Genomic DNA, 14,059 nt, shown 5'->3' on the forward strand with positions numbered 1-14,059 from the left:
TTTGGGGAAACCTGGGGCTTTTTCGTTTTCTTTTTATTTTTTGGGGGTTTTGTTATTTTTCACCCCCCCTTTTTTCCCCTTTTTTTTTTAAACCCCCCCCCCCCCCCCCCCGCAATCCCTTATCCTCTGGCCACATTCACACATAATGACAAGCTATGCTGGAAACCATGAAACCATGAATGGCTTGTCATTATGTGTGCATTCTCTCTCTCTCTCTCCTTCTCCCCCGCCCCCATCTGTTTTGTTTATTTGGACAGTGTTAATTAATGGTATTTTGGACTTAATAATCTGTGATATATTTGATGACTGAGTAGGTGTGGAGTGTAATGGGTTGTGTTCCTGTCTTGCTGGAAGCCAAAAGGTTTGTCTTTGTTTTGTTTTAGTTATTTTGACTTTCACCTTTTGGATAAGTGTTATTTATTAATTTGTGCTTTCACAATGTGGGCTTTTAGTTTACATTCTTTCACTATATTAGTGCAGGGCACAGTGATATCTTTAGGAAATGTATTACCGTATATCCATAACTTACATCTTGAATTACTCTGCAGTATGAATTCACTTTTTTCACTTGTGTATTTGCACTATTCTGCTGTTTCCGATATTTCAGAAAAGTGGGCAAGGAAGCACTTTTACAGAGCTCAGATCTCCATTCTTGCAACAAAACTGAAAGCAGATACATCAGATTAATGACCTTTTGTAGAAAAGTTCTGTATATTGCCACAGTGGTATCCTTTACACCTAGCTAGAGTGGTTCATGTTCTAGCAGCCTCCTCTTTGGATCACTGCAATGTGTTATATCTGGGAGTGCCTTTGAAAAGAGTTCAGAAATTTCAGCCGGTCCAGAATTGAGTAGGGGAATTGTTACCAAGGACTGGGTAATTTTTTCCTAGTATGTCAGTGATTTATGGTCTACGCTGGCCACTAGTCTGTTTCCAGGCACATCTCAAAGCACCAACATTAACTGTGAACAGCTTTCAGCCAGGTTATCTGAAGGACTGTCTCCCTCCATATATACCTGCCCAGACACTAAAAGCAGCCCCAAATATCCTCCTCTGGGTATTGTCCAAATAAAGGGGAAAAAAGTAGCTCTTGAGGAAAGGGTCTTTTCAGTGGTGGCACCCCGGTTGTGAAATACCCTCCCCTGAGTGGTTTCTCTGGTACCTACTTTGTGGTCTTTTCCACACCAGGCAAAGCCCCTTTTCATTTTCTCAGGCTGAATATCACATCACTTTTTAAAATACTGCCAGGATGCATTCCTAGATCTTTGTACCACTGCTGCTTTTAACACTGAGTCTGTTTTTATTCTGTTTTAAACCTCAGCTTCTTATATCTAGTTTTAACTATAGTACTGTATTTCATTACTTTCCAGTTTTATTTTTCAATCTGCTGGGAGAGAGTCCGCCAGTTCAATACATAAAAACCCTACAGGCATCTTCACTGTGCTCTCCCCCAATGCAGGTGAGGATCAACATCTCACTTACACAAGCTGTGATGGTTGAGCTCATCCTGACCCTGCAGCTGGTCCTGTGCTATTTTGCATCCACTGACAGCCACCGAAGCACTGGCTCTCCGGCTATCATGATTGGCGTCTCAGTTGCCCTGGGCCACTTAATTGGGGTAAGTGCATTAAAAGCACAAGCGAAGCATCCCCTCTCCCCTGCTGACTGACTGAAGCTGGGGCAAGCTGGGAGTTGGATTTTTTCCCCTGTCCAAACAGGCATAGCAATGCACCTAAAATGCTAGAAGCGTGCAAATTATTCCGAGGGCACTGCCAGGCAAGGCTTTCATTGTGCCATCACACTGCCTCATGCACAGAATTTGACAGGGTGCTTCAAGGGCATCATTTTCAATTTGTCACCCTTTTGTGTCTTCTGATCTCTGCACGTCTTTGTGCTATTAGTGCTAGAAGCAATCCATATGGAAACACCCACAGCCCTCTCCTCTCCTCTCCCCTCCCCTCCTCTCCTCTCCCATGAAAGTAAACCCATGCCAAACCCAAGCAGAGGGATACAGAAGCTCTGTTTAGCTCACAGCCCATTTAAAAGAGACGTTCTGGGATGGGCAGGGGGAGAAGGCATCCGGGCCAGGCCAAAAGGACAAGCATCTTTCCCTTTAAGGCTCTTCCTGCCAGTAGCCAAGCCTTAGGAGAGGCATTTGAACCTTTCCATAAAAAAGCCAGAGAACTACCAAGGGACTGGTGGCCAAGGGAAAGAGTTACGGCTTTCTAGCAAATTCTTGAGGGCCAGATTAGCACTCCAGGAGGGACAGATTTGAACTGCTTCTCCCCTAGCCAGGTTTGGTTTTCTCTTTAAAACCAAAAGGCCAGAAAAGTTTAAAGGCCAGAAAAGTTTAAAGAGGGACAGTGTTAAATCTGTGCATTTGCAGGGGTTGGGTGACTCTGAGGCACACTTGCTCACACACCTCCTCAATAACTGGTAGGTCTCTGGGTGCTGTGCAGCAAAGGTTTCGAACAATTCATCATTTAGTAATTGTAGCAATATTACACACCTTCTAGGCTGCTAGAATTCTAGGGAGCTTGCCAGGCAATAGCAGCAGATTGTGTGCAAGCTCCAGTTCGGCTCCTGAGAAATATTTCCTGCTTGGGCCTGCGCTCCAAGGCCCCCGTTCTGCAATCCTGGGTCAGCCTCCTTGAGCCACTGTTGGTGGGCAGAACTGGGGTCCTGGTAAAGCACAGCATAGGTCCTGTGAGCCTAACGATGCCCATCCCTAGCTGAACCAACCCCAGCTTGGTTGGGATTCCATACCATACCAAGGACTTTGCGTCAGAGGGCTCAGAGCACACCGCCGGTTGGAGAGTCAGCGTTTGCCAGACAAACATAAAAACACCTGTGAGCTCCCATATTGCCAGAGGGGCCCCAATATGATTACAGGGTGCTTTTGGGGGGCAACGTAAGGATTCTACCTGCATTCCTACCACCTCCGATCCCCACAGTTTATCCTAAGGGAGGGCCCCCACGGAGAACGCCTCTTCCCATAACTTCAATCCCCAGTGAGGAAATTTCTGGAAGTGTGGACTGTCCATCCGAGTTCATGCACGCGTGTGCAAGCAAACACAGGGATTTGGATGTGAGAACCCGCTGCAGGGGTGTTGGGTACTCCGAGGCTATTCCAGCATGTTGCACTGCAGTGATTCATCCAGTGCCCGTCGCTAAATGGGAATGCTATGGGGGGATGGGGAATGGAGCCAGCAGGAGACACCTGACTCTGACTCCTGCTTTCTGCTTTCTAGCATTACTACTCCAGCAGTTCCATGAATCCAGCCAGAAGTTTTGGTCCAGCTGTTGTCGTTGGGATGTTTCCAAACCACTGGGTAAAAGGCCTTCTTCCTGGGCTTCTCTGCATCGGGCATTTCGTAGGTGCTTCAGGCAGGCTGCTTCTGCCATTTTGTTTGTGGGAAGACCAGAGTATCCTCTACACAAAGTCCCTCCCGGGGCAGTTTCCGCTCTGCCTTTTTCTCCACCCATCTGTTCCATTACAGGACAGAAAGGCACTGTGGCATGGGGTGGAATTTAGGCTTTCCACATGGCTTTCTTAGTGAGTACAGGATGGGGTCATCCAGGAAAATTCTGCATTTTCCTTGTTCTTTTAAAAAGGCTGTGAAGCTGGCTGGAAAACATGAAACGGAGCCTGGGAAGCTGGCCACAACACTTAAGGGGCCTGCAAACTCACCTTGTACAGAAAAGCCCTCTGTTTCTTCCTCCCATGTTGCCCCATGGCAGGGAGTGAAATCTTACCCACCTTCTCCCTGAGGAAGGTAAGGGCTGCTAGTCCTCTGAGTCTGTTTAGCTGGGAGTTGATGCATCGCGCTAGTACAGATTCAGTTGCTTTATGAATAATACTAAGTAATTGAATGATGAGATACTCCCAGCCCCAGTAAGACATATGAGTAAAATGTCTTTGCTACATTCTTTTCAACCTGGGGAATAGTTTGGTGGGTCTGGAAATACTATAAGACAGGAATAAATATTCTGCCTAGAGGTCAGCACCTGGGAGTTCTGCCCAGCCCTTGTGCTTGCCCGTCCGGGGCAAAGAGGGTGGCGGAAGAAGCGTCAACCGTGATGGCAGTATGTGCCGGCCGGCCTCTTTGGGGAGGAGTTCCACAGGGAACTAGCCAGCAACATTGCAAACCCTTTTCAAAATGCTCTTCCAAGATTTAGTTTAATGAATCATCATTGTCATCATCTATACAACAGCTCATATCATTGCACAATTTTTAACTCATATGGAGAAAGTCCAAAAATCATTTGGGCTGCACCTATGCCAACACTTAATAAATGAAGTGCATTTTTCTGAAACAGTTGGCCTGCGTTCATCAGTCCCATCCTGAAAAGCCTTCAGCTGGTTATCGTTTCCCAAAGCGTACCTAACCCTTTTCTATCCCACTGATCAGCTGATGGATATGAACTGTCTGGCAGGACTCTGCCCATAAAATCCATGCTGCGGTTGGCACGGGAAGTTGATCAGGCGCTGTTTTACCTCGCGGCCTTTGCAGAGGCACTTCTGCCAGATGGAGCCGTTGTAAAGCTGGAAAATTATTGCCACCTTTTGGTTGTAAGCAGCTATGACTGCCTTGCTCAGCCCATTCCTAAGATTAAAGTTCGAGAAGATATCATGCTTGCCCTGAGACCTGTTTCCTTTGTTAGTATGGACAGGCTGGCCAGGGGGTCTGTGCCTTTGCACCCTACGAGGCTCTCTGTGTGTGGGGGGCTCTGGAGAGCAGTGTAGCAAGTCCAGGGCAAACAGCCCGTCCATGAGCTGAGAGCCGGGCTGCCTTGGCTTTGCAGTGGTCCTGCCAAATTGCCCAGCTGCTTCCTTCCACTTCTAGGCAGCCCTGAGCATAACTGCACCCTTTTCTTCTCGAAGGGACAGCAAACAGGTCTTTATCCTGCTCACGGGTGGCTTTTGTCTGTGGAAGGAAAGAGGCTCAGTCAGAACCCCAAAGCAGCAGGGAAGGAGCAGTTTCTGTGGGTCAAGTTTTTCATTGAAGAAAATTTACTGCCTGCTGCAAAAGGGGTCCAAATTTAGATGGGGTTCAGTTTGTTGAGAAATCTGATCTTAGAACTTTCCAGGAAGAGGTGGATTCAGCTGAAAACCCACAAGAAAGTGGCTGCATCGGGAAAAGAAGTTGTAGGCTGCTTTTCTTCTGAGTTTCTTCCACTCGCCTTTGCTTCTGCTTGAGCCGAGGAAGGTAGACACACAGAGAGGAGCAGGTTTTCCGAGCTGAGCGCCTCTGCACCTGCACTCCACCCTTCCCACAGTACATGGGGCTGTGATCCTGCTCTTCTCACAGGATTCCTGTGAAATAGGCTTGGTGGAGGGCTAGTGGTAGGTCACGTGGTGGCCTTCAGGAATTAGCTGGGATTAAGCCCCACTGACGGGGCTTCACGGGACCAATGGATAGGTGAAGCCCAATTCATTAAAATTGGGATTCAGAGCAAATCACTTCCTCTGAATGAGGACCTGTCCCCTCTTCTGCTTCCTCCCTGGCTGCCTGGTGGGTCACTTTGGAGTAACTGAATGCAGCGTGCTCCAGCAGCCACCCCCCGTGACCTGTTCCTCTGTGACTCCTCCTGCAGGTGTTCTGGGTGGGTCCCTTGGCAGGGGCAGTCCTCGCGTCTCTGCTGTACAACTTCATCCTTTATCACGACCCAAAGACGTTTGCCCAGCGCCTGGCTATTCTCAAGGGCAGCTACAATGCGGAAGAGCTAGTGAAGGAGGGAGGCCAGCCAACAGAGCCGATATCGTTACCCACTCTTGTACACAGACTGTAGCCTCTCCGCTCCCTATAGAAGAGCACTGATGGCTTCTCCCACTATAGGAAGAGCTCAGCAGGAGACCCTGGGCACTTCCAGGAGGAGGCCTCCTGGTGCAACTCCTCAGCAGGCATCGTGCAACAAATCTGCCTTTTTCCTTAATGGAGTTCCTGCAGTGATCGGAAAGACGGAAGACCCACAGGAGGGCTGCAGACTCTGCTACCTGGATCCCACTACAGTGTCATGACTTAAGCCTGGAGATAGCATGATAAAAGGCTTGTCGGGAAGCATCAGAAAGCGCTGGGCACGTTCTTCCAGCACTGGCCACTAGAGGACCCCAACTGCTTTTTCTCTGAAGTGTGTGGTTTCGGCTGAGTACATAGACTCGGTTATATGCATTGCGCAGTGCAAAATCTACAAAAGGCTCTCTTGGCAAGGGGAGCCCTGGACAGTAGGCACTTCTAGCTGGTGTTAGATGAGCACAGGTTGCTCCGAGACCTGCACAGAGGTATCGAATGCCATTATAGTGAAGAAGAAACCACTGGAGAGGCACACGGCTTGCTGTACAGTCTAACCTCAGGTTGACAGAGATTGGCTTTGTCATGCAAAACGATTCAAAAAGGGAGAGGAAAGTACTAATAAACCGAACTGCTGCTGCTGCTGCTGAAAGGGCCCTTGGCCGATTTTTCCAGGTTAACAGCATGATTGCTCATGATCCAAAAAGCAGGTGTTGGCTACTTTACATCCAACAAGGACTGGGGCCACTTGGATGGGTGTCCGCTGAAGCCATTGGCATCTCTTCACACCAGCACGCTTCTGATCCAGATGTCCGAGGCACTTGCGGAAGAAGTTGCTCTCTGTGGCACAAAGCAGCCTCCCTGTGGCTGAAGGAACAGCTGTCCGAGGGCTTCTGCTGTGGGTTGTGCTTCCAGGAGCTCAAGCCTAAAAAGCCTAAAAAAGGCCTAAGAGCCTTTCTTCAGCTGCTCCTTGGGCCCTGCTGAGAGCATAACTGTGACTTGAGAAGAGTCATGAAGCCCCTGGAAAAGAATAGAAAAAAACCAGGGGAAAATCCTTCGTTTGTCGCAAAACATTTGGGGAGAACAGTTTTTGGGAGGTGGAATTGAACCCCCCCCATTCCCCCCACCCCCCCCCCCCCCCGGGGCTTCACGTTTCTAAAATGAAAATGTTCAGGAAAACCTGATCCCAAAACTTGCCAGCATGCCTTTGATTATGTTAGCTGATAGTTTGGTTAGACCACAGGCTTATCTGTCCACCGGTGCCCAGTCCCTGGAGTATGTCATTGCCCTCTTGCATCGCACCACCGAACCACTCCTGGTGTGGGGCCGTCCTGATAGCGTCTGCCTCCGTTTCCAGTGGCTCCTTCTCAACAGCAAGGGACAAAGGCATGGCTCCTCTATTCAGCCGGGAGGAAACAAAACCAGACCCTCGTCCGAGGCAGAGGAATGGACTGAACCCCATTCTGATGCTGTCTCTGTGGGTACCCCAACATTTATCTTAAACCACTTGGGGCTGATGCTGACACCCTCATGGCAGATGCTCAGAAGCCTGGAAGCATCCAAAGTGCTGCTGCACACCGTGTGCCCTGCATTTTATCTAGAAGGCCATTTTCAGCTGTCTCTATAGAGGGGCTGGCGAAGGGGATTGGCACGACCTTGTGGCCACAGCTCGCCTGTCTTTCCTCCTCGGCGGCGGTGGCGGCGGCTGCCTTTCTTCTGTGCTGGCCACAGGAGGGAGGGCAAGGACTTGGTCTCGAGAGTCCGAGCACCAGGGTCAGAGGAAAGTGCAGGATCGCACCACGATTATTCTTTTTTCCTCATTCTCCAGAGCAGCCGAGGATGACTTGCGGTTCTCCCCACTGCCTCTTTTTCCTCACAGCACCCCCGTGAGGTAAGCTAGACTAAAAGAGTGAATGACTGCCCTGAGTCCACTCAGTGAGCTGGGCCTTGAACCCAGCTCTCCCTCTCCTAGCCCCACAGCCTGTAAAAGTGCTGCCATTGCGGACGGCTGTGTTCCCTTGTCCTGGACAAGGAGTGGCCCAGACTCTCTGGAGAGCAGCCGCATTAGACGGGAGAATTTCTGTGCAAACGGAGCACAGAAATAGAGCTCCTTTCTCCTCCAGCTCCGCTGCATCTGTAATTATTACTATTACTATATCTGTAATCATTACTATTACTGTATCTGTAATTATTGCTATTACCATACCATCTGTATTACTCTTGTCATCTTATTTTTGGCTCTTTGGTTAGATTTCCTGGCATGCAAGTTCAGCAGCTGAAGTGTTGAATGGCAACATGATAAATGGTAGAAGATGCTTCACTTGTGCTCAAATCACAGGAGCAATGCCAGTAAAACAGAAGTGGGAACCTTAGTCCATACATCTTCTGAGTATCTAATGGGTGTTTGACTAGGAGACAGTAGCCAAGAAAATGCTTTGTGCTTGTATATAAGGATCACAACTGGGGCTGCTTTCTGCTCTGTGTGTGTGTGTGTGTGCGCGCGCACGCGCGCGCGCAGGGCTGGCCAGCCTGCCTGCCTACCTGGCCTTGTCTTGCTCTCTCATACATGCACATGGGTTAACTAGCCCTGCACCATCCCATCCCATCCCACTCACAGTCATATTCTGCAAAAATTTCCATTTGGGGGGTCAAAGTCCAGTCTGTATTTTCACAGCAGTTAAGACTTTCCAGATTTCACTGTCAGTGCAATAGATGTGAATCTTTTTAACTACTCCGTGTTCTTTTCACACCCAGGATCGTACAAGGGCAATGAAGTTTCAACAAGATACTGCTCCATCTATGAAAAAGACAAACTCTCCACCCCAATATGATTCAGAGCGGCCCTGAAACATAAATATAGGCCTTCCTAAAATCCATAGGTAGGCAATAGGGAAAGCAGGTTTGCGTTTTCACTTTCATTTATTCCTTGATCTGTCCCATTTTACAGCATAAATTCCTGCTTTGTAGATTTTTCTTACGATGGCAACATCTTATTGAAACTGGTTTCACATGGAAAAGAAATCCCCCCTACCCCGCCACCCCCAGGTAGCACAAGAGGTCCCAAGAAAATAAGACTGTTCAGACTGAAGGCATTTATCTCTGGCCACAAATGCACCTGCTGCCTTCTCAGCTTAGCTCCTGTTACCAGAAAATGGCAGACCATTTTCCTTAGTGTAATTAAGGAAATGGGACTTTTCCTTGACTGCTTTCCACCTCTGTCCTCCCTCTGCAGCCAGAGTGTGTGGCACGGTATGCCTACAGATGCGGAATGCCGTGCAATTCAGATGAAAATCTACTTTAGTGACTGGTCTCATTGGCCCGGCTGCAAATTGCTTTTGCAGGAACGTTTCCCGTCTTGGGAGCCAGGTCAGTCAAACTGAGGTTCTTGTTTCAAGTGTGTTGATGTGTGCCTGTTTCTCTTTGAGGAAGAAAGTCGTGAGGGGAATGAGCAGTGATGGAGTGGAGCTGGGGCTCACAGAGGCACAACCCCCGTATGTTTTCACCGGCGGGGTCGATGCCATCATCTGCCCCTCCTTGGCATTCTCTACTTCCTCGAGGTGGAGGTGCAATTCTGGCCCTACCTGCGGAGAAATGTATTTTCCTAGCAACCAGTTATCGTTCTGTATTGTCATGTAAAATATTTGGTTGGGTATGCAAGGTGGAGACAAAAACTCCTTGAACTGGTTTACTGAGAGGGTGCAAGGCAGCCCCCTGCCATTTCTGGCTTCTCCTTGGGAACAAAGCTAAGTGGGGCAGTGCTGACGAGAGCCCCCCCCCCCCAAATTCAGCACTCCATCCCTGCAAAGGAGAAGTGGGAGTAGATGGATCAGGTGCCACTGGAGATGAATTTAAGGGGAAGGCTAGGCTAGAAAAGCAAAGGCTTCATTAAATAAGTGGATTATGAGAAAGGACGTGAAAGGAGAGAGGGGGAGAGAGAGCAAGCCAGCCTTCCCCCATGCAAGAGGGAGAGGCTGCTCCAGGGACTGGGAAGCTGCATGGCTGCAGGAGGAGAGGGCGCTGTCACTATGCCACTTTTATCCTCCTGTGTGGCTCTTTCTTTGTTATGTGTTTCATTTCCTATTTGATTTTTTTTTTTTTTTGACACCCAGGTTCTAGTCCCCACTTGGCCTTGAAGCTTGCTGGGTGAGCTTGAGCTGGTCACACACTCTCAGCTTAACCAATCTCACAGGGTTCTTGTGAGGATAGAATGGAGCTGTGTAAGCTGCCTCGGGCTTCTCACAAGAGGAAAAAGGGTAGCGTGTAAGTGAAATTTAATAACAGCAGCACGGATGTGCATGCACAGATAAATATGGCGGTAGGATGGAGTTTTCCTTTGTCCTTTTTGTCCATTGGGGGGCCATGCGGAACCATCTCATCCTTGCCTACTCCCATGGGCCTTCTGCGCCAGCAGAACTTCTCCGCTAGTCTTCTTCTGCAGAGTGCGCCGGGTCATTCTGTGCCACCCAGTCGTCTTCAGGTTATTAGGTCCCTTTCAGTCCTCTTGGAGACACTTCTCGTATCAGGAACAAGGATACAGTGGCAGGTCAGGGAAGCCAGGGTGCCACCCAATAAAGGTCCCGCATGGAAGAGCAGAAATCAAAACACAGCAAAAAACAAACTCGGTATTTTGCAAATCAAATGGAACCTCTCACATGGGGGAACCAGATGGATGCCAGCTGCTATCGGCCCCAGCCAACATGGCCAGTGGTCAGAGAGGATGGGAACTGTAGTCCAACAACATCTGAACAGCTCCCTGTAGATCATGCAACTGCCGGTAGCAGACTCAAAATGAGTCTGCTTCTTCTAAGCCAATGGGGAGGTGCTAAGTCTATGGAGGATAAGCAGCGGCAAGCGAGGAGCAGGGCAGCATTCTCTGCCTTTGAGGTTCTCTTGAGCGGTTCAGAGGAAATGCAGCAGGCACAGTTTCTCGGCAGTGTCTAAAGCAGGGGCAGACCTGATGGGAGTCGCGGTCGTTGAGCATAGCTGGATGCCAGAGCCACCTCCCTTGAGAGGAGGAGCGCCACTCATGGAAGGCTTCTCTGCCAGGCCACTCAGCAAGCAAAAGGGGATGTGTCAGCAGCTGGTGGGAGAGGCGCCCCGCTGGGGAAGACCACCAGGGCCCATCCATGGGCCAGGGCAAAGCCATCGAGTGGACAGCACTGGATTCACTGGTGACCAGCAGGAAAGTCACCAAATAGGGCCAGGAGACCCACTGAGGCCCACCTGTGGGTCAGGGCCAACGAGAGAGCCAAACTGGAGGGGTCAGTGGCCGGCCAGGAGAGTCACACTATGGGCCAGAAAGGCCCATCAAGGTCCACCAATGGGTCCGGGCTGCCCAGAGAGCCCAACTGCACACTTCAGCGGCAGGCCTGGAGTGTCACCCTGTGGGGCTGGGGAGGCTCTCTGGTGCCCACCTATGGTTGGGGCCACTAGGGAGGAATATTGGAAGCGTCACTGAATGGCTCCTGGCAAGCGTGACAAGGCCCACCTGCAGATCAGGGCCGCGAAGCGAGCAAATTTGGACCCAGCAGCTGCCTTCCAGTGAGTCACCCAATGAAGCCAGGGAAGCCCACTGAGGCCCAGCCATGGGTCAGGGCACCGATCCGGCTAAACCAGACATGATGGCCGCCAGTTTGGAAAGGCACCCTGCTGGGCTGGTGAGGCCCGCCAAGGCCCACCTAGCGAGCCTAGTTGGATGCTTTGGCAGCTGGCCTGGAGAGTCGCCCTACAGGCCCTGGGAGGCATGCCATGTCCTACCAGCAGGTCAAGGTTGGGGTTAAGGATTAGGCAAAGGTTGCACATGGCCATTGATGGTGGGAATTTTGCCCCATGGGGCTCGACAGGCCCCCTCATGGGTCAGGCTGTGAATTGAGCCAGTGTGGCTGATTTCAGGCCTATCCTTTCACTGATATTCCACCCATGTGGACGTGGATAAATACAGCAGGCCGGAAATTGGATGAAATTGGGTTGCCCCGCAGTGGCCAATAATTCCGGCCTAGAGAGTTACAGTCTCAGTGCTCACGCTGGGCTGCCCTCCAGTGGCCTGCTGATCAAGCCAAGCTGGATGCTTCGGAGGCCAGTCGGGAGATTCACCCCAAGGAGCTCAGGAGGCCTACTGAGGCTCACCCAATCCTGGGCTTTTGGTGGCCCTGATCCAATTCTGGGCTTCCCCCCTCCCTCCCACCATCCTATTCAGTGGGGGCTCCTCCAAGTGGCATTTTCAGGAGGCTGGAGGGGGGCTGTGGGAAGAAAGGGGCGTAGAAGTCCATTTCTGCCAGGATAGCTGACCCAGCTTAAATCTGGCTCCGACCCCAGATCCAGAGGTTGTCACCTCAGGCTTATTTTCATGAGTCAACCATTTTTGTTTGCAAGAGGTTTGGGGAGCACATGTCCTTACAGATGTCATCACAATGCCCATCATGCCTGGTTGGGGCTGATGGAAGTTGGAATCCAACACGTGGAGAGCAACACATTCCTCATCCCTTGTTTACAAGAGCGAGGCCTTTCATGGTGCGTCGGCCACCCCAGGACCTGAATAGCTCCCGCAGTCATTGTGCTCCTGTGAACTCCGAGCCCCCAAAGGTTCTGCGCATGCTTATCCCAGGTGAGCTGAGAGCTGTGATCTTGCCATGGCTGGCTGACTTCTCCTCACCTTACCTTGGCTTCTAATCCATCACTGGAACATGTAAGCAATTCAGAGGCTGAAGTGCATTCAGGAGCGATTATCCCAGGATAACGGACTAAACAGGGCCTAAGATAAGTCCCCAGCTCATATATCACTATCCGCATTCGTACTTCATAAGCAACTGATTTTAATTAAGACGGGTCCCAACAAGAATGGAGTCTTGTTTGTACACTTCTAATTAATGTATCAGCCATTCATCCATACATCAGGCTCTGAAACTGATACAGCACTTCTCTCTGGAGCAAAGCTCAGGGAACCAAGATTCAAGGTGGAAGCCAGGAAGTACTTCCCGATGGATAGGACCCCTAGGGCATGGAATGGGCTTCCACGGGAGGTGGTTGAAGCCCAGTGGTGAAGGTGTTCAAGGATAGGCTGGACATGCACATGGTAGGCATGTCATGAGCAGAGCTGGCTGGAGCCGGGGGTCAGACTAGATGGCCCAGGAGGCCCCCTTCTGACTCAGTCTGTTTCTGTGTTCCTCCTCTTTGCATCTTTTTTCAGGGTGGGCGGAGCACTGGAATTCTGGCCCAAATCAGGATTTAGAAAGCAAGAAAACTAAAGCAGGAGTGTCCCTTTTTTGCCCTTACCTCCTTAAAGCAGGGTGGTGCTTTCTGGGTACAGTGAATCTCATTTAGATGGCTTCACCCCACCTGTGCCAGATGGAAGGCAGAAGGATCCACTTCCCCCATGATCCTGGTAGTTCCCTATTATGACAGCACAGCCAAAAGACCATGCAGGGTTCATGGAGCAGCCAGTGAAATGGATCTAGAAAATAATAAAGGCAGATAAATGTCCTCAGTCAGGGAAGATATACTGCTAGCAGATGGCTGGAAAATTGGCAAAACTTATTGAGTGGCTATGAAACTGAGAAATTACATTCTCCTTTCCTTCCATCAAAAACTGTTCTTTCCATTCTGGTCCCAGGTTGCTTCCCAAGGAGGCGCAAATGGAACCTGTGTCTGCATAATCCTATGCAGGTCTACTCATAGAAGCACCCATTGAGTTCAGTGAGATTTACTTATAGGTAAGCAGATTGTATAGGATTCTAGTCTTTGGGGCACACAAAGTGCCAATCAGTGCTCTGCTCTGCTCGCCTGGCTTGCTCACTTGAGTATCAGCACGTGTGGTCCTGGGCCTGGCAATCCAGGGGCAGCAATGCACACTTCCCCTCTCCTTAGTCATCCCGGCATGCCAGGCTCACACCCAAGTCAGGAGAGAGCAGGTGTAAAAAGAAGAACAATACCTGATTGGAACCATTAGGGACTGTTTTGTCTACTTTAAACCACCCCTCCCCTGACCCTGGCAGGAGCACATCCCCACCGCTAGGATCCGAGGCTGGGGCTTCGCTCCCCTGGGGCCAGGCAGCATGGCTCATCCCACAAGTGCCTGCAGGACCAGGACAGTGCTGTAGACACCGGCAGGATCGGAGCCTGTGCAATCGTGCAGTGCAGCTGGGAGCTTTGGGAAGCTCTAGAGAAAGTTTGCCTGCCCGGTTCAGCTTGGCCATAGCCAAGGGGCCTTTTTGGTGGCTGTTTGGTGCCCCTGACTCTTGTCTGGCTCAGACTTGCCAGGTGGCCAACCCC

The 14,059-nt window shown here is 50.3% G+C and overlaps 1 protein-coding gene, 1 long non-coding RNA gene and 1 pseudogene across 2 annotated transcripts in view; all 3 read left to right on the plus strand.

Annotated features, from left to right (window-relative positions):
• The window catches only part of LOC123019254, a 16,648-nt pseudogene extending 15,060 nt beyond the window's left edge, over positions 1-1,588 (plus strand).
• LOC123019252 (aquaporin-6-like) overlaps positions 1-6,867 on the plus strand; it is a 10,484-nt gene extending 3,617 nt beyond the window's left edge. Inside the window, exons 2-4 of the mRNA XM_044422007.1 lie at positions 1,459-1,617; positions 3,251-3,331; positions 5,598-6,867. Of these exons, the coding sequence (XP_044277942.1) occupies positions 1,459-1,617; positions 3,251-3,331; positions 5,598-5,792 (435 nt within the window). The 3' untranslated portion in view covers positions 5,793-6,867. The remainder of the gene's footprint in view (positions 1-1,458; positions 1,618-3,250; positions 3,332-5,597) is intronic.
• An 81-nt stretch (positions 6,868-6,948) lies between these two features.
• On the plus strand, positions 6,949-9,867 carry LOC123019255. The gene is made up of 3 exons (XR_006413893.1): positions 6,949-7,682; positions 8,546-8,670; positions 9,024-9,867. It is a non-coding gene; the product is annotated as an uncharacterized LOC123019255 (long non-coding RNA).
• The last annotated feature ends 4,192 nt before the right edge of the window (positions 9,868-14,059 follow it).

This window comes from Varanus komodoensis, unplaced genomic scaffold, assembly GCF_004798865.1.
Source record: "Varanus komodoensis strain SLA01 unplaced genomic scaffold, ASM479886v1 scaffold12, whole genome shotgun sequence".
NCBI lineage: Eukaryota > Metazoa > Chordata > Lepidosauria > Squamata > Varanidae > Varanus > Varanus komodoensis.